The sequence below is a fragment of the Haplochromis burtoni genome, unplaced genomic scaffold, assembly GCF_018398535.1.
Source record: "Haplochromis burtoni strain Fernald_Lab_line unplaced genomic scaffold, NCSU_Asbu1 Contig_337, whole genome shotgun sequence".
Taxonomy (NCBI): domain Eukaryota; kingdom Metazoa; phylum Chordata; class Actinopteri; order Cichliformes; family Cichlidae; genus Haplochromis; species Haplochromis burtoni.
In genome coordinates this window covers 107971-128319 of record NW_024582698.1, presented here as the reverse complement: position 1 = coordinate 128319, position 20349 = coordinate 107971, and the positions used below count along the sequence as shown (strand labels likewise).

The 20349-nt window shown below is 42.4% G+C and overlaps 1 protein-coding gene across 17 annotated transcripts in view; it reads right to left on the bottom strand.

The window, feature by feature from the left end:
* The window catches only part of LOC102298811 (peripheral plasma membrane protein CASK), a 170905-nt gene extending 151572 nt beyond the window's left edge, over positions 1–19333 (bottom strand). For 5 of the 17 annotated variants that reach the window (XM_042228629.1, XM_042228632.1, XM_042228635.1 and 2 more), the window contains exon 1: positions 18428–19332. In XM_042228629.1, the coding sequence (XP_042084563.1) occupies positions 18428–18486 (59 nt within the window). In that variant the 5' untranslated portion in view covers positions 18487–19332. Of the gene's footprint in view, positions 1–17835 lie in introns of all 17 variants that reach the window. The other 12 variants (XM_014340087.2, XM_014340093.2, XM_005942371.3 and 9 more) reach the window with 7 other exon arrangements.
* Positions 19334–20349: the final 1016 nt, after the last annotated feature.

The following is a 20349-nucleotide window of genomic DNA, read 5'->3' as shown; positions in this document are numbered from 1 at the left end:
CTGAGTGCTATTTAGATACAATTACATATATTGGCTCAATGTGTATAAACACTATCACACAGTGGGGCATGACTGGGGACAAACCCAAGCCACACACATCAGCCTGCACAAGCACACACTTCTTCCTCCTCCAGTGCTTTAGCAAACACACACACACACACATATGGCAGAAAAGGCGCTACTGAGAGATGAGCAAAAACCCTGCCTTACTGTCTGGCCAACCATATGGAGTTTGTGAGCATGTAAGTGAGAATGTGCTTATGTGTGTGTGTGTATGTGTATGCACGTGCATTTGTGTGACAGCGGACTCAGGAATGTGCGATGTTTGTTTACCAAACAGAGGGCTTGTGAAGAAGCAAAGTGTTTAAACAGCATGTGCTCCTCTCAGTTCAAATGCCAGTCCTCAGTATGTTTACCTGACACCAGCTGAGCATGTGCCAGGAACACACTCGCACAACAAGCCAGGAGCACCGCTCGGTCAGATGCTTTGGCAGAGGTGAGTTCAGAGCTTTTCAGGAAAACCATGGGGGGGAGCAGTGCCCATTGTGCCTAATTTAAATTTGCAAGCAGTTAATATTAGCTTACCAACACAGGTAATACCAGATTATATATTGGCAGCACCAGTGTGAGCACGAACTTTTATATAGTTCCGTAATTTAATGGTCCAAATCTTAAACTGCTTCTCACAAAGACAGCTGGAGATATTTGCATTTTAGTTTTTTCTGCCATTTCCCATGACAAATCACTTCAGTCACTCACTCATGCTTAGATGAGCGGTTCTCAGAAAGCTGAGTGTATCCTTAGCTCTGTCCTCCCTTCATCACAGTAATTCTCCAACTGCCTGCATGTGACGTCTGCAGGGAACATCTGGAAATGTTAGCTCCTGGGTTACACAGTCTATGAGCAGGCACTCTCCCAGTATAGCTAAACCCATCACTTTTTCTGTTGTTGCACATGTTGGGAAGAGGCAACAAAATGAAGCAGCCTACCACATGTGTGCAGTCATTCATTGCACATTGTCTATAAATAGCAGTTCCAGCTGCATCCACTTGGTGGAAGGAAAATAAAACAATTTCTGAATTGCAGGCTCAGTTTTTCTATGGGTAGTTTCAGACCAGAGATGCAAAACTGAGAACACGTTGGAGCTGGGAAATGGATCTGAAGACTTCATTCAACAGCAGCATTTCAGCTTTTTGTGGTTTTTGTTTCTTGTTTTGACTAAAACACAGCAGTCAGTTCCCTCTGTAAAGTTGCACTAAGCACAGCAAGAGCCAGTATTAGTGCTTAGCTTGGCCTGCTGTTTCCTGGAAGTTTTTTGTACTGTAGTGTTCAGCTGTTCACATTAAAGTTTGCTAAAACTGTTGTTGTCGAGGAAGAAAGAAGCACTGAAGGGGGTCGAAATCTTGGGTCCCTTCTCAAATCTGCACAGCTGGCAGCTAATGTGGATGTGACACACAATTGGACACAAACTCCCTTAATCCAGTGCTGGACAGCTGTATGTGGTAAATGGTAGATGGCCTGGTTGTTATATAGCACTGTTCTACTCTACTCGAGCACTAGTCTGCATGCCAAGTATCCTTGGGCAAGATACTAACCCCAAGTTGCTCTTCGATGCATGCATCAGAGTATGAATGTTAGGTAGGAAGCACTGAAGCTTAGCTTAGAAGAAAGTGCTTGTGTAAATGGGTGTGATTGGGTGAATGTGGCATGTTGTATAGAGCGCTTTGAGTGCTCTGGGAGATTAAAAAACGCTCTATATAAGAATCAGACCATTTACCTTCATACAAGCACTTCTTTCTACGTGCTCCACACATTCACACTGATGAATGCATCAGGAGCAACTCAGGGTTCAGTATCTTGCCAAAGGACACTTTGGCTGAAGCAGCCAGGGATTGACCTACCAACTACCTTATTGGCAGATGAACTGCTCTGCCAGAGGTGTGAATGAAGAAGCTTCTGTCTATTTAAACATGGCATATTTTTTTATGGACTGATGTACTTATGTTTGAAAAAAAGCTTCCTTTTAAGAAGGTTTGGGGCCCATAAACACAAATAGAAATAGGTGGATTTGGTCATTAAAGCCCCTTTTCCATTATAACCTACTCTGATCGCCTCGCCACGACTTGGATCGAATGGTTTTCCTCTGGTACAACCTGACGTCCATGGTTGTCATCATAGGAACACGTCCGAACATCCCACGATGTAATTAATATGCGACACAAACACTACAGAAAAGGTGGACGTCGAAGCATGATTGCTCCAGCTGCTCAGTCTGTGGCTTTTTGTCAGACTCAGGGAATACAGCATTGGGTTTTTTTAGCCATTTCCCACGTTGCCGGGTTTAAAAAAAAAAAAAAAAAAAGGCGTAATTTAAAAAAAAATAAAAATTCCTAATTCGTAAATGAGACGTTCTCATGACTTACTGAGTGATGCTACTGACCAGCCAATCGGTGGCATGCAGTCTGATGCTGTCACATATGAGTACCTACTCAGATTGCTCGGAACCCCGGGCAAGCAGGTACTAAGACTGTATCTGGTACAAGGCACTATGACCTAATGGAAAACTCTGAAAACCTTGGCAAACCAAGACGAGTTGATCCGAGTAGGTACTAATGGAAAAGGGGCTTCAGCTTTCCGGTTGCACCCCCCTGCCTTTCAATTACTACCCACTACTTCAGTGTAACCCGTTAAATAAATGGGGGGGGAACAAAACAAAAAAAAAAAAAACATGCATATGCATCCTTCACACGAACTCTGTGGACTAGAAAGAAGTATTAGAGTAAGAAGTTTCTTGGTTTGAACCCTGGCTGAGCAGCGTTTGCATGCTCACCCTGTCCCATGGTGCCAAGGTATGGCCCAATTAAACTTTACACCACTGATTAGATTTATATTATAGCAATTGTATTGTTTCATAATCTTAATCTTATAGTTATAATGGCAGTATCCCTTAAAATCCATGATGATAACACTAGCTAACACTCCTTCTCTCATCTCAGCAGGTGATTTAAAGGCAGCTGCAACACTGCTGTCCTCAACCAGAGAACAAGCTGGTGTAATCATGCCTCACGCAGGCATCCTCCTCCCCACTCCTCCTCCCATCAATGACTCATTCTTCCAGAGTTCACCTGATCTCAACTGAGTTTCTCATCACTCCCGCTCAACCAGCCCCAGCAGCAAACAACTAGGAGGTATAGTCAGAGGCCGGAAGAGAGGGCAAATATTTGAGAATGTGTGTGAATGAGAATCTCTAGCAGTCCATTTCCTCTGTAATGGTAAATGGCCTGTATTTGTATAGCGCTTTACTAGTCCCTGAGGACCCCAAAGCGCTTTACACATCCAGTCATCCACCCATTCTCACTCACACACACACACACACACACACTCTGGTGATGGCAAGCTACATTGTAGCCACAGCGACCCTGGGGCGCACTGACAGAGGCGAGGCTGCCGGAGACTGGCGCCACCGGGCCCTCTGGCCACCACCAGTAGGCAACGGGTGAAGTGTCTTGCCCAAGGACACAATGACCGAGACTGTCCAAGCCGGGGCTCGAACCGGCAACCTTCCGATTACAAGGCTAACTCATTAGCCACGATCGCCCTGTAAGCACAAACACATCCATAATGGATGGACAAAATAAACAAATAAGCAGTGATTTAACACTACAGGCGCCTCACAATGAAGAGCACACTAGTCCTGGAGAAGGTGAACACGGTCACTGAGTGTTTGTCACATTCATGCTGCTGTGCATGTGCGCCTTTAGCTGACAGATTTAGATGAGACATATTTTGGAGCATATTTCCTCACCGCACCCGCTCACAGGGCATACCCATCATGCTCCAGATGGTAGGGCAGAGAAGGCCAAAAAAATGACAGTGGTGCCGTTCTTTCCACCTTTCCAAGGAGTTATATGAGCACTTGTATGGAAGGGATGAGTAATGACAGCTCCATTTAAGCTACTGGCAGAGAAAAAGGGAACAAATAAGAGCTGAGACACTACACAAGGGCAGCAGTGGGAGTGACACAAAAGAGTCAGAGAGCCCACGGTGCGTGGAGTGCTGGTGTACGTGTGGTTCAGTACACATCACGTGGCTTTTAGGTAGGAAGAGAATAGAGCTTCCTGATAATCCATTTATCATCCTGAGTGGGACAGCCGAATCATGCCACCTACTACTCAAACTCGAGGCTGACCATCTTGAAAGGAGACAGACGAGACTGATGCAAATATGACACCAGAGTTTGGACTTTCCAGAGTAGTATTATTTTGTGGTTCAGCGATTTTTACGTATAAAGCACAAAGACAGAAAACAGGAAACATGCTGCCAGTGCACACTTGTTGGCTTTTGAGGATTTACTGATTTTGAAGTGGCATTTTACCTGTGAGCAGAGACACTGAGCAGGAAGCCAGATAAAGGGGTAACTAAGGTGCTAATTGTGCACTGTACTGTGAGATTGTGGCAGCTTGAAGTAAGACATTGTGGTTTTCCACCAGGCTCCCTTCAGCAAGTCTTGCTCTGTGCCTCTGATACCAAGTCCCCCTTGTAGTTACAATGGGGCTGGGACACTGAGCATGTGTCACCCATCTGTCAGACAATATGTCAACACAGCCATAACACCCCATGCTAAATGTGGCTGCAGCCCGTTAAGACCCTCCACATTGCTGCTCCTCCAAATATTAAAAGCCTCCTAACCTGCACATTATCACTTTACCTTCATCTCTTTCTCATCCATCTTGTTTCTTTTCATTTTCTTCCGATTTCTGTGGGTGCAGCCACATTCAGCAGCTGACTGCTAAACATCTTCCCAATATACAGCCAGCTGAATAAAACAGACACACGCTGAAATCTAAAGATGTAATATTCATTGCCTGTGCCTGACAACCACGTGTACCATAAACTGCATCTCATCTTCCACCATTATAAATATTTAAACTTAAATTTAAACTACACCACAGCCATGGGCTACAACAGGTCAACGGGTGCAGGGTGATGTCCACTGGGAAAATTAGAGTGTTTATGAACGTGCATATATAAAAGGCGTTTCCAAGTATTGGAATTCAAGGTGATTCACGAAAGCCGTATTCAACAGCATGGCGAGGAGGTAATCATTATAGATTTATACATAGTTTCTTTGATGGCACCTTTTGTCAAATGATAAATAAAACAACCATTAGAAGAACAGAGAAATCAAAACAGAAACTTATGTATTTATAAAAAGTTGTATTTGTTTTAATATGTGAAATCAAAGTGACACATCCCTAATGCAGAATGACATTCATCCATACATCCATAACATCCTTGATACTATCAATTGTATTGACCCTTTCTGTTAAAAACATAATGACATTTTGTAGAAGAAAACAATTTACCCTATAAAATGCACGTTTTGGGGATGTGGTTAAACAGAACCCAGCCATTATAAAACTTCCTCTATGAAGTAGAAATAGAACAAAAGTCCAAAGAGCAGGAGTTCTTGAATATTTATGTTCTTTGGTTTTAAGCAGTCTACTCTTCATATCTGGTTAACACAATATGAGGCCGGCGTGGATGTGTGGTTGAATAGACCCCCAATTCTCCTCTGATCTGATATGGAAATATATGTGAGAGCAGGGTGGTTTTAAAGGTACCGTCTGACAAGCAGTTCTGGCAAAGTATCCTGCCTCCTTTTTGTCTGTGCATTTCAAGTCAACTTTCATCTTCAATGTTCATCTAATCAATATCCACCATTGTTTGGGTGGCAGGGTGGCAAGAGTGTGATCAGGGTTTCTCATTCTTCCAACCACACAAGCACTTCCTCTCTCAGGTGCCCGTTATTACCATTCAGACAAAAGCATGTTAAACACAGAAACAACACAGACTAATTGAATGAAATAAATGGAGCTCATCTATTCTCATTTACACTGGGGCCACCATCAGAATGTATCAGACTGCACATGCAGCCACAGAGCACAGGCATGTGAACATGCTGCACATACAACACAAACACAGCTTGTAGCTATACAGGCGTGTGTGTGTGTGTGTGTGTGTGTGTGTGTGTGTGTGTGTGTGTGCGCGCGCGCAGTCAGGTATGAATTGGCTACAGTGTAAACAAATTAAATTGGCATTTAAGCCAGATGCTGGAACAACTGGATGCACTAAAGTAAACACAACCAGCTTCATGTGACAAGGCCCATCACTAAATCAAATATGAAGTGAAAATCGGTTGATCTGAATGGTAAATGCTAATGTTTTAACTAACGGCTATGTAGATCTTAGACACAAATTCATACTCATCCCCCAGGGCAGCAAAGCAAGGTAGCTCTGTGTGTGTTTGTCCAATTAACAGTTTTAATGTAGTAGTAACTTGTTAGAGCCTACAAGTCTTTATAGGTTTGTAAAGAATTAAGTGTCAGACTAACAGACTCCAGGATCTGACTACACATAATAGTGGCAGACCTGCAATGAGCTAGCTTTACCAGATGCTTTGAACGTTGAGTAATTTTCTGAATGAATTTCTAAACTTTTGCAGCAGTATTTGGTCTTCCATGTTTTTCCTGTGCGTACGTGAGCTTTCCCGAGGCCTGGTAGTGAGAGCAAATTCACTTTCTTTTCTTATTGTTGATTGGGGCTTTGTAGGTACACTAATCACCACCTTCTGGTGGAAGTGTTACATCCCACCTGTGAAGGTAAAAACTCTCCCAGTTTTGGTTTTTTTTGTTTGTTTGTTGTTGTTTTTAAAACATTGACTATTCAAATGATTTAAAAAGAAATTCATGGCCACTCTCCTGCTTATTAAGAAAACACATTTAAATGATAAACTTTGTCTCAACCCTTGTCAAAATACTGAATTTATGTCAATATATGCTCGCCTGGGACATTCATCTTAAATGAAACTCAAACACATATAAAAGGTGGATCTGAGTTTGTTTGATCAACAGTGATCCAACAAAGAATGAATTATCAGTTGCCAAAGGTCATTCCTACACTAAGGTGCAGCCCTGTAATTCTTTGTTTACAATTCAGCCATTTAGCAACTGCTTTTTCTGTTTCACTTTACGACAGATACATGAATCACCACTTCTATCCTGTTAAGTGTTGAGACACACAGTACATTTAAATGAATCAACACAGCACCAGCTCACTGAAGAAGAGAAATGCAAATGTTTTCCACCTCCACCTGACTTGAAAGTATAAATTTCTTCTTAATAGACCTGCCTTGCTAAATAGAGGTTAATTAAATAAACCTGTATTTTGCACACAGCCATCAGAGAGACAGTGTGAAGAACAGAAGGATCTGAGAGACAGAAAGCACATAAGGAGCAAAGTGGGCTGATATTTAACCGTAAAGTTAATGAGGAATCCTTGTTTCTAGTCATGTAGCTCTATAGAAACACTTATAGAGCATTAGCTTAATACAGCGGGGGGGGGAAACCTCATGTATAACAGCAGTATATCAGCAAGCTTTCATGTCCATCTCCATCAACCACGGGCCTGCCACTAAGAAGAGAAAGCCTTAAGGCAGGAAACAATTTGACTTCTATCCATCTAACAGAAATTGCCGTGCGCTTGACAAAGTTTTCAGCAGTTTGCTGCAACTGAGCCTGGCAAGCCTCGGGGATCCACCCTAGGTCCAGTTCTTTTTCAGTGCAAATTCATACGACCACTTATCTAAAGATGGTGTTCAATTCTGATATCACACCGAGTGTAAAATTACAGTATGTGTGCTAAAGGGCCAAATGTCCGCAGCCTTCTTAGTCTTTCAGCATGTCTGTATTTTTGTTTAATGCTGATAAAACAGTTGGAAGTATATTAGTGGATGATACAAATAAAGAGGTTTAAACAAAAATCTTACTTTTTAAATAGAGCTGGGCGATAGAACGATAACGATATGTATCGCGATATAACTTTTACTCGATAGAGAAATTAAGCTATCGCGATAGACCTCGCCGCTCTTGTCCCAAAAAAAAAAAAAAAAAAAAAAAAAAAAAAAGGTCAGCCAATCCAAATTAAGTAGCGCAGAGCCGAACCAATCACAGCCGCAGCGTCACGTCGCGTGACTTGTTACGTACAGCACAAGTGCCAAGCCGCACGTGTGTTTGTTTGGGAAGCAGCCAGCGGTAATGGAGGAAATGAGTGTGCCGACTAGAAAAATCAACCGAGCGTGACCGAAGAGAAAACAGATGATGGTTCCAACGCCGGAGAGATTGTCGAACGGAAGAGCCATAGAAGTTCCGTAGTGTGAAGGTATTTCGGCTATTTCAAGTCTGACAAAAAACAGAGTAGCGTGCACTGTAAATTGTGCCGAAAGCAAGTCTGGAAATACAATAAACTGGTGCATGCGTCACACTGCGCCACGTTATTGTTTCGGTGAAATGAATTTCTACAATACTGTTACTGTTAATTCTACTCTCTGCAGTGTTTAAATGCTTACATATACACACAGTTACTGTCCGTCCACACATACGACTCGGTTCTGCTTCTATGCCCCAGCTTTGTTTACTTTTTCCCACCGAGGCTTCTAGACTTCTGATTGGCCAACATTTCTGCACGGTTAGGAATCTAGCGCCACCTGCTGCTTTGGCATGTTCATAGCAGCGTTTTCCTTCATTTCTGCCTTTATGTGTGGACGGGATTATTTTTTAAAACGAAAACGGAAAATCTCCGTTTTCAAAAATACCCGTGTACGTGTGGACGTAGCCTCAGTCTCTGACTGGAAGCGCTAATTCGTCATTCGGCTTTTGTCAGACTAAAGTAACTGTTAAAACTGTTTGAAAAGCTCAAGCTATACAACAAGGAGAGATTGAGAATTTCCTTTTAGTTCTCAGTTTATTTGATATTGACAAAAGTTAGTCAGTTTTGTCTGTTCTTCTGTAAAACAAACTAAGATTTATTTTTAGAATTAATATTTTGTTTCTAAGTGGAATTGACAATTTAGTCTGTTTCGTTTGTTCTATTTTGAAACTTAAACGCTTTAGCGGCTGCCTTTTGTGTAGTTTGCAATATTTGCCTTTATTTATCTGAAAAAGTCTCATGTTCCTTAAGTACATCTACCCTGTTGAACTTATTATGGGAAATAAATATTTAAATAAAAACAAGCTGCTGATTATTTCACATTTTACTTGTGAGCAACGGCACATTTAAATCTTACAAATATAGTTATTTGGCTTATATCGTGATAGATATCGTTATCGCCTGAAATGAAAAAAACATATCGTGATATGAAAAAATCTCATATTGCCCAGCTCTACTTTTTAATCTATCAGCAATACTGTCAAAGTTTTATTTAGCTCATCTACAATGTTATTTTGAGTGGTCATTGATGTCAGCTACTCTCTAGAGTCTTTTGAGCCATGTTTGGACAAAGCTCTCCAACTGTGGACTGCAGATAGAGTGTAGGTTTTGTTCTTCTCTACAAGTCCACTGTGAAATAAACAGACCACTCCAAGCAGAATCTGCAATGAGCACGGACTGGCTTACTGAGGCTACAGAGCAACACAAGGTCTGCAGTCCTTCTCACAATATGAGAGGACAGAGTTGGAATCTATCAACAGAATAATGAACTGAGTGGAGAGGGAGTTGCTGATTATTACTCTGTTATTGTCATGATGTACACATATCATTCATGAATTTATTTAATAAAGCATCAATATGCCTTTGCACAAGAAGCCCCTGCCACAAATACACTTCAGTTCCACAGGAAATGTTAGCATCTACTATTCTCTCTCCAATACAATCCAAAACCTTTGCACAATCATCTCTCCCAAGCAGCCCCCCCTCCCCCACCACCACCCTACACTGCCCCCTTAAGTAATCCCCCTAATACTTGAACCTTGACAAAAATAGTTTGGCTAGTTTTGCTATAATCCTAACCAGAACCACGATATTTGAGCACATCACATGACTCTGAGCTCCTTTAATATGCATGCTAAGACACTATGAGGTACTTAAACACAGCAGCAGCACAGCTTTACATCGTGACCAGCACAGCTCTACCTCTCAGCTCTCATTATATCACAGACACAGCACACATTCCAGGTTCTTGTGATTCTTGTTATGTCTCCCAGAAAGTAAACACATAATGCAGACCTGTTATTTGTGACCTCTGTTTGTAACTGTCCTCAGCTTGTGCAATTTTTCTTTGTGTGGCAAAACACTACATCTTAGCCTGAATTATGCAACAGGTAAATTTTGTGTTTTTGTGTCATATATGAAAGAGATGAAAGTGAACACAGATGAAATCACTGCAAAGTCTCTCAACATCTGCAAACCATCTTTAGCACAGGAGGGTTCCCGCTTCGAGTGTGTAAGTCTAACCTCTCTCTTCCTACATTTTTTTTCCTCCTTCCTCCTCCACTGAACAAACAGGACCAACTGTCACTGAGAGCACATGTCAGACATTAAGCCCAGCAGTTTTTCTGATTTAGGCACAGCTCTCATTTGGCTGCTGCAAGAAACCAGTAAACACATTTTTGAGCCAGTGGCTTCTGATAGTCTGTGCTGGTTCAAAGAATGAACACCGTTTTCTGCTACTCCTACAAAAACAGCAGAAATGCCTTTTCCCTGTGTGTTACAAGGTGGGTGTTTTATTTTCCTTCAGGCTCAGCTGTAACTCGGGTGACAGTGTGTGCTTTGGCATACGGTATGGAAACTGGTTTAGACTGAGGAGGTCCCAACACTGACACGAGGGCAGCGAAAATAAACCCGAAACAAAAGAAAGGATGTGAAGGTAAAGCTCTGAAATATCACTTACTGCATCAGCAGCTTTTGGTAACTCCAAAGAATGTCATCACCTCTGTAAATGAACCTTTGTGTGTTATAACCTGCTGTTAAACCTAATTATACACACATGAAAGCTCTGTGGGAGGGTATTCGGACATGCGGGTCAGCTGAATGATATTGCATTAATAATGCATTAATGAAGCCACTTTAGCCTTGTTAGCCAACAGAAACCTGCTGTGACCGCAAACTCCTGACTTGGAGGCACATGTGCTCACACATACAAAACAGTGCACATGTTAACTGGTGGGTACGTCTTGTGTGACTGTGTGCACTGCCTGCCATGCTTCAGTGCCCTTCATCTGGGACTCAGGGCAGGTATGAGGGACAAGACAGCTGGTTGAACACTGAGGGCCCTCTCTCAACTAAACATAAATCGCTTTACAACAACTTCCTGCTAGTATAGCAGGGTTGTTGTTTTTTTAAATTTACTGTTAAATATTCATTGAAAGTCAGATCATTATTATTATTATTTGTGAATTCTTCAAATCTGGTCATGAGGTTTATGCCCATGTCCAGAGAGAGACCATGGAATATTATGGTGCTGATGCTAAAACGGTTTTCCTGACGTAAGAGTCTAAACATCTAACAGAAATTGCTGTGCACTTTACAAATTTATTTTTTGCAAAGTGGCAAAATAAATAAAAAGCTATTCTATTCAATGCAACTATTTTCTGTGCAATATGTCTGTGAGGTACAGGCGTCCCATCAAGCTAAAAAACAGTGACCAGTGTTTTCTACACTGTCTTTAATTGTGACTTAACTGTTTGATTTTCTGTGGATACTCCTACCAGACTGGAGCTGATTAGGTCGGCATGCTTACCAAGAATATTAAACCCTTTCACAATACGTAAAAACAATCCTCATCACTCCAAAAGTCAAACAATTTGCTACCAGCAATTTCCTACGGAGTTCTAGGCCAATACTGCTCAATGCTTTAAATTGTATCATTATTTTCAAATAGGATACAGAATTGGATTATATCATTTATACTGATACGTGCATCTTTTCTTAGTAAAGGTTTATGCAAGTACCTCTGTGCCTCAAACTTGTTTTCAAAGTTCTTTTGCGAGAGAGATAACGTTGCCCATCAATGAATAAGAGCTCTAACTTGACAGTTTATTGGCTTCTGGAAGCATGTTAAAAAATTGCTGTTTTCAGCATCAGACTACAACCAAAAGTTGACATTTTCACCCATCAGAAAATGGGGGTTGCTTGTTTGCTTTGTGGGACTTTTAGATTTTATTGCATTCGTTTGGGGTCAAAAATCACCCATTATAAAATACCACAAAATAACTGTCCAATCAAGGCACCAGCAAATGAACAACTTCTGTGTTCTGCCAGGTAAAATTATTTTTAAATCACTGGAGGCTGGTAGATTAAGGTCTACTTCTTCTTTGTGAGAAAAAGCTGGCTGACTGCAGTAAGAACAGTTCATTTTTCCCCACGGGAGGTAAAAGTGTCTGTTATGTGAATGGTTATTGACTTGGTGGCTCCGACTATACTTCTTTCAAACCAGCATGTTTTGGCACTTAAACAGGCTCTTCAACGCGTTCTTTTACGAGTGTGAACACAGCCTATGAATATACAACCCCAAGTCCAGTAAATGGACAGTGTTTAAAATGTAAATAAAAACAGAACAGCAAATCTCAAAACCCTTATGTTATTCACAATAGAACACAGAAAACAACAAATCCAATATTTACTATTACATGATAAATATTAGTTTGCTTTGAATCTGATGACAGCAACATCTCAAAAGTTGGCACAGGAGTAACAAAAGACTGGAACCGAGGCAAAGTGTAAAACTGTTCACAACTTTGAGACATGTTGCTGCCATCAATTTCGAATTGTACATTTTTATCAGTTCAAACATTTGATGTTTTCTATATTACATTTTTCAAAATGTAAATTAAAAACAGAACGCACAATGTCCCAGGTTTTTTGGTATTGGGGTTATAGTGATACACCCTAAGACAGCTGATCCTTCCAGAATGAAGAAAAGACACAAACTAGGAAATATGGAAACCAAGAAAAGGAGTTTACCTTAGTAATGTGTGCAAAATCTAGGCACTTACTGCACTGAAAATGATCATCCTCCTTCTTGAATACCAGTGTCTGTGATGATAAACACACGTCTTTCTACTAAGGAAATTATCCAATGTTTTGAAGCCAAGCAAATTAAATAACTGTTGACAGCAAGTTTAAATTCCCATTTTAGACCATTTCCAGGCAGAACATGCTACCATGAGAGATCGCTGTCACTTGTAAAGTGAGCCAGGAGCCAAGAGTTACAGAAACATTTGAGATCTTCAATCCAAATTTCAAGGCACGGCAGGAGGATGAGCCTGTATGAATGTTTTAGTCCTAAAAGCAACTGCTAAGGAAAGTGAAATACTCCTGCAATCTGACAACAGTGAAAGTGACCACATAAAAACAGGCCTCTCTTTCGTGTCATCTCAAGAACATGACTGATTGCTCTATTAGTAAAAAGGTCAGGTGGCACTTTTTTTTTCTCTTCCCACTATGCAAACATCTGGAAACAAGAAGTACAAAGAGGTCCCTAAAAAACAGCTTCATTTATGCTGCACTAAAGTACTGCTATGCATACATGACACCCCAGTGATGTGAAAAAACATCTGTATTTAACCTAAAATGAACCTGTGACTCCATCCATGCCTGTCAGACTGAGTGTTTAGTTTAGTTTAGGTTGTGTCTACCCTAAAAAAGCATTTTTATTTTATTTATTTTTTTAGAAACACAAGCCTGGAATGCAACACTGAAATATGCAAGATCCATTTATCTTTTCAGAGTGGGGCAACAGATAAGAATCTATCCAATCCACTTTAAAGTGGGCAGCTATTGGTGGTACTTGGTGTCCTAAGATTCAGGTCATTAGGCTGAGGGCATTTCAAATATTCATCAAATGTTGTTCACCCCCATCAGTGTTTCCTTTACTCTCAAACAGAGGAATACCACTCGAAGAAATTCTACATTTCAGTGTGAAAGCCATACCTGTGACCACAAACTAGGCATTCTCCAGGAGGCAGCCATTGTGTGACATCAAGAAATCATGTTCTTGTGAGGGTGGTTTCAACAAGATAGCAAATGTAGTTTTATTTACATAGGGCTGCACATGTAGAGCTCCTAGGATCTGCTAAGGGTGTTTTCCCCAGCTTGATGAAGACAGATAAATGTTTTAGTGGTTCAGAGCAAGATCTCTGTTAAATCATCTATGTTTAATTGTGCATGCGGGAACCAGCCTTTCAGCACATATTTCCCTCCAAAACCCGACAGAGAGGCAAAGATCACATAATACAAGCTGCCTGCATATACACACAAACAGTGCAGCAGGCATAGGCCCTGGAGACAACACTATGAATGTATTCCCACAAGGCCATGGTCCCAATTCAGTCACAACCATTACTGTTGACACATTATTTAAAAATTGTCAAAATGACCTTTTTTGGTAATTTGATGTTATTCTCTACCTTTTGTTGTCCCCCAATTAAAATGGATTTATGGAAAAGGTGCTAAAGAACAGTCACAGCAAACACCCTGTGGGGGGGGGGAAGCAACTGTGGCATCACCCATTTCTCTCTGGACTATGCAACTTGAATCCTTCTAATTAAAGCCAACTAAAAGAATTAAACGCTCGAATTTCACCTGCGAAAGCTTGGCCGTAAACTCCTTGGATTGCCTTTACTGCACAGCAGCTCAGTTTTTGTCAAATTATTCTATTAATATGCTTCAAACACAGGTCTTAATGTCTCACTCAATAACTTAAACTCAATGAAGTGACACATAGCAAATAGCTGTTGTGTTGGGAAGCATGTCAACAGTAATACAAGCAATTTTTTTTTTTTTTTTACTTTGGGGGAATAATCTTTGAACTGTGAACCCAAGTGCCATTAATTCCCATTATTAGAAGGATGCCTTTTGAAATGCAATTTTTCTGACAATGTAAACAAAGCAGCGTTTGACCTACTGACTCATAGCCCATGGGCCTTGCAGTGCCATGACTGTGTTCGTTTCTTTGTCATACCCTTCTGGCCAATTCATTGATCCACACTAATACTGCCCACCGGTCATTCTCAACATTAGCTAGCAGAAGCTAGCCACAATTGTAACCACTTAATAAAACCAACCACAAGGCCGCGAACAACTCAACTCCTGTAGGGAATGGGTCTGTCCTGATCTAGGTCAGCATTGCACATGCTTAATTAACACGGGTAATGTGGGGAAAAAAAATCCACAAAACACAGCCTCTAAAATATGTAATTAAGTAATCTGGTTAGTTGGAGGAAAGTGCAAGGACAAGGGAGACTTACCAGACCTCCTTGTTATTACCATAATTCCTTCCACATGAAGCAGAAAAGGTCTCCAGTAAAACAGTGAACTAGCAGGTATTTCATTCCCTGTGGGTTACAGAGCAGTGGCACTTCACTCCATGAGGTGAATGGCACACATGCACAGGAGATGGAGCCAGGCCTTAGGGCTAAAACTCCCTGTCACCTCTTTTTAAAAAAAGGACACATAAGACCACACGACTGCAAGAATTGACAACAGGCACCAAACACACACAAACTTTAACACACACCTCCTTGGGCTGAGAGTTATAATGACATTCAGGCTTTGTACAGCACCCCCGAGTGTCCTCCTAGGCTATGAGGTATGCAAATGGAGGGTAATTTGTTTTATTCACAGTGGAGCGGATCGGCTCCACGGTGATGTATGTTCTAGAACAATATCCACTGTTGAATCCACAGCAAGGCCAAATATTCAGGACAGGAAGCCCATTGATCCATTCAGCTGGGTAATATTAGCTCCTGTTTCGGGCTTCATTAACAGAGGAGATGTCAGAGCACACACACCCTATGGTTCGCTGCATAAACTCTCAATGGCCTGTGACTGTGGCATCGGTGCTGTTAATACAGCGCAGACCACACCGTGCAGCTACAGCATGACATCATAGGCTGGATGCATTGAAATTAGCATGTTTCTGTTGTCATCAAGCATTAACTGCAGTACAGTTTAGAGCTGCAAGGATTTAAAAAAAAAACAATGGTAAACAGCCTCTTCTTTGGAGTCCATTGTTTTATGCACACTGCTGTGTTATGCCCCCTGCCATGAGAAACACAGGCACACACGGACAACTTCTTCCAAGGATGAACTCGGAAAGAGCACGGCCCGAAGGCACAGGATGTCTCTTAATGTGTGACTCAAACTAATGGACTGCCTCCGTCTACTGTGCCCCTGCCCTCGCCTGCTCCCTCACTCATCCCATCTCCAACGCAGCCTCTCTTTTCTCATCTTCCAACCCAAATTTCCTCTGCTCCTTCTCGTCTTCCAGCCCCAAACATCTCTATTTACTCCCTCCTTTGCCCCATCCTTTTGTTTTTATGCCTCAGGATGCAGTAGCACAGAAGGCGGGATCAATGTGACAGCAACAAGACAGATGTACACACAATGCACTCACGCACGCGTGGGTGACAGGCTTTTGTCCGAGGTCAGCATGCTTAAGAAAAAAAATAAAATGAAATACAAGCGTGGTACAAAATTTTCTTCAAACAATGCACGTTTTCCAGACCATCCCTAAACCTAACAAAGCACACGATCTGGGACACACACAGTGTTATCCGAGCACAATTCAGAATAGCCTATTTTTAGGCCTGAACCCACCAGTATGTGGGTCTAACCCTGCCGAAAACACACACACGAGCATCCAGGGTGTCAGGCTTTTTAAAAGTCATGCCTTTGCTGACTGCGGTGTCGTCATCTGGTTGGGTTTTCCTCCGGTCAAGCCCGTCTCTTTCAGGATGACAAGCCGCAATTGGTGCATCAGTGGAGACTTAAAAAGAAGCTGTGGCTGCAGCAGCCCTCCACACGGAGAACAGCAGGTCGGCTGATAAAAGGGCCGCTCTCTCTCCTCATGCAAACTGGAAATCACAGACTATCCGAAACACTAAGGGCTGCGCTTTGCAAAACTGGGGGCGAGTGTGTCTATGTACGGCTGACTCAAAGCCGCTTGTCTCAGATCCTGGCTCAAGATTTTTAATGATTGCATTTTTTACATGAGGACAGGAGGATTTTTTTTTCGGGGGGGGGGGAGTGAGGGAGAAATTGCTTGTGACTGTATGGGGATAAAGAGAACACACTCTGTGTTTTCAGGCTTGCCTAAACATGTAGTGCATGCGCTACAGGTCTTATCACCCCGTCACACAGCCAACCATCTATGTGACACAGCAGAAGTCCCATAACCAGTCAGCCCTGCCATGACTGACTGACTACGTCTGCCTGGGCCTGCCAAGCAACTGATTCACACGGAGCTTCTGTTTGTGCGCCCAATGAAGTGCTTCATTCAGCACCAGACGTTTGGATGACACACTCAGTTATTCAGAGCAGAAACAGTTTTTCCCCTCAGATTCCCACTACTCAACAAAACAAAGCAGCCGCTTCTCTTCTCTTACCATCCTCAGTTCCTTTATGAAGCGCTGCAATGACAAGTTGGGAAGCCCCAGGCATGCTTTTAAGTGCTGCAGCCATTAAGACAAGCGAAACTGAAAGACCATGAAGGTTAAGGACTACAGAATCCAGATTGTTAGATTGGAGGAGGAAAAGAAAGAACCGGACCATCTATTTGGTGGGTAGAGCTGGTTATTAGTAATTTCAACAGCAGCATGGAAACATTCACAGCCACACCTGCCTTCACACACTGATACCATCAATACATTCTGCTTGGTTTGCAACAGATTATAATTACAGGGATAACGGTTAATGATATACCCAGCTTTGTTACAGCCAAACAGGATTACACAAAAGTAATTACACCAAACTTTGTGAAATTCCAGCCACATTTAACAACGAAGATATTATCTTGAGAGTTTAAAGTGGTCTTATTGCTCATTTATACTGCGACTGTAACAGTCCCAGAAGATGCAACAAAAGCCTCGCAGTTTTTATTAATATAGTGTGAGCATAACGGCTCTTAAATATTGGATCCCATTCCTCAGAAGGGTAATTAGAAATACAGCTTCTCTGTGCAAAAACATTCCCAAAATGCATGCACTGCTATCATCTTACCCGTGCAGGGAATGTTACTCCCAAGTAGTCTGGATTAGACCTTCGGTCACTAACGCTCGCCAAATGTGCGGACAGCATGACTCATGGACGGTGTGTGCCCTGCCCTTTAATCTCTGCAGCAAGTTGACAAGTGCCACCAAGTCAAAGCACAGCCGCGTAGCCAAGTAGTGCGTGTATGGGCAACTGCAACACACAACCCACGCAGGCACAACGGCTCTTTAGCTTCATCTGGGAATAAGGGCGATAAAACTTGGTGTTATGAGCTCGTGCCATCATAAAGAGACAATTACATCTCCCGTGATAAGTTGTTTCGGGGGAGGCTTGCGCCTCTGTAGAACGATATAGTGCTACATAGGGCGCAAAAGTAGGATTAGGGTCTGTTTACGTTCACTTCTGATGACCAAGGACTGGCCATTAGTTCCTACACAAATATTGCCACGCTTGTTGTGGGCGCGCACGGGGACGCTTCAGGCTGCGCGTGCAGGAGCGCGTGTGCCAGATCTTCAGGAACATCAGAGGGGGGCAATCGGAAAGCCAACGAGAAAAACTGCAAAATGACAACAACAAAAAAAAGCAACAGAGCAACACTTACTTGCCGATGACCTCGCAGAGCTCGTACACATCTTCAAAGAGAATGTCGTCGTCCGCCATAGTCCGACCCCGGTTGGGGAAAAATTATCCACCCCCCACCCCCCCACCAAAAGAAATGCGTCCCAAACCTCAATTTATGTTCCTAAAAGGAGTGCTACGGGCAGACGACAGTGTCAGGAATAACTGACAAAACGCCGCTCGTGTCGCCAGCAGCAGGGTAAGTCGGGAAAGAGTTGCAAAGAAAGGTTTCCAAATCCCAGTTGTTGCCTCCTTCGTCGACCCCTGTACCCGCTTCCCCCCAAAAAATAAAAATCCCCCGCTGCGAGTGAACCGGCACAGGGAAGAGCTGCGTATTCCAGGGCTCTGCCCCGCCTTTCCCGGTATCGTGCCCCCCCCCCGTTTCAAAAAGCAAACCTCACAGGGTTGTCAAACAACATAGTAAACTACTTCACCAGCGTGACAATCCCCGTAACGACGCAGACATGGTCACCGTTTTCAGTGTTGTGCTGACAGAGGGCGAAACGAGCCGGTAAGGCAGTGTTGTGCATCAGGTTCGGGTTACAGCGCTGAACCAGGTGGGTTACGGTTATCTTCACATCCCAAACAGCTGCGGGTTTACTCTTCAGTGTTTTCGGGGGTGTGCGCGCGCATATACACAGAGTCCTCTTGTAGTGTAACGGACGACCTGGTTCAAGTCCTTGGCGTACAAAACCACGCGCGTCGCACTCCTCGTCTTTTACCTCGGCTTGACAAGACTTTGCAGCCTCTGGTTTACCTTTTATTTCTTCCCACTATCGCCCGTTTGGCCCGGACGCTCAGCTCTACAGAGCTTCCAGAAAACCAAGCTCCTCCTACACGGGAGTTATGAAACTGCTCCCTTATCCTCCATCTTGGCGCCAAGCCTTTCCTCACGGTTCCCCTGTCAGGTTAATAGGCTTTGAGCCAATATGGCGGACCGGTGGCGCCGTAAAGATTTCTCTAAACCCGCAGTTTCCTCTGGACTTTTTCAATGGAGTTCCCCACCCGGAAGCGAGTAGTATGAATGAAGAATGTTCGCAAACGTTAGGAAGTATATTATTTAAGTTGAGTATTCAAGAAGTCACGTCTAACTTTTTTCTTTAATGATTAAAGGTACATAAAGCTTAAATTTGTCAAAGAATAATCAGCAACTATTTTTGAAACAAATTTTCATCTAAAAAAAAAAAATCTAATTTTTTTCCCTAGTTGTCCGGGCTGAGCCTGTGCCTAATTGTTTTACATAATGAATGGATCTGTACAAAACAAGACCCTGAAGTTACAATGGGCTCTAGGTATGAACAGCCCACATATTTGAGGAATTATCCTCTGTCAAATCATGAATCTTTGTTTCCTGGATCCAGCCTCTTTAGTTTGCAGATTGTAAGTGAATATTTAGATTTTTGAATTGTTGCCTGGACAAAAAAGAAATTGTCCTGGGAACATGTGACAAAGCTTTTGTGCCAATTTGAATCGTACAAGTAATCACTTATTGGAGACTCACCAAGTTAAAATAGCTTTGAATTCTCACCCTATTGAGTATCTTTAAAATACGGTGGTCTAAATGCACACCCATTTGTCCTGAGACATTTATCTAACCTTGCTGCTCAGCAGTGGTCAGAGGTATGGCCACCACAGACTGGGACTGCTTTCAAATAGGTTTGCTTAAACGGTTTTTAACTGAAGGAAGTGACCCAAGTCTCACTGTGGCAGCCATGATACTATTTACAGAAATCACTGATCAATATCTAATGAGACCAGGGGTTCCATTATATTTACCTTTATTTTTCACTAGTTTATGGACAATCGATACAGAAAGTCTAATCACAGACACATTTATTTTTTGAGAAATTCTTTATTGAGTTCAGTTGATTCTTTTGAGCATTATTGCACTGACAGATTATGGAA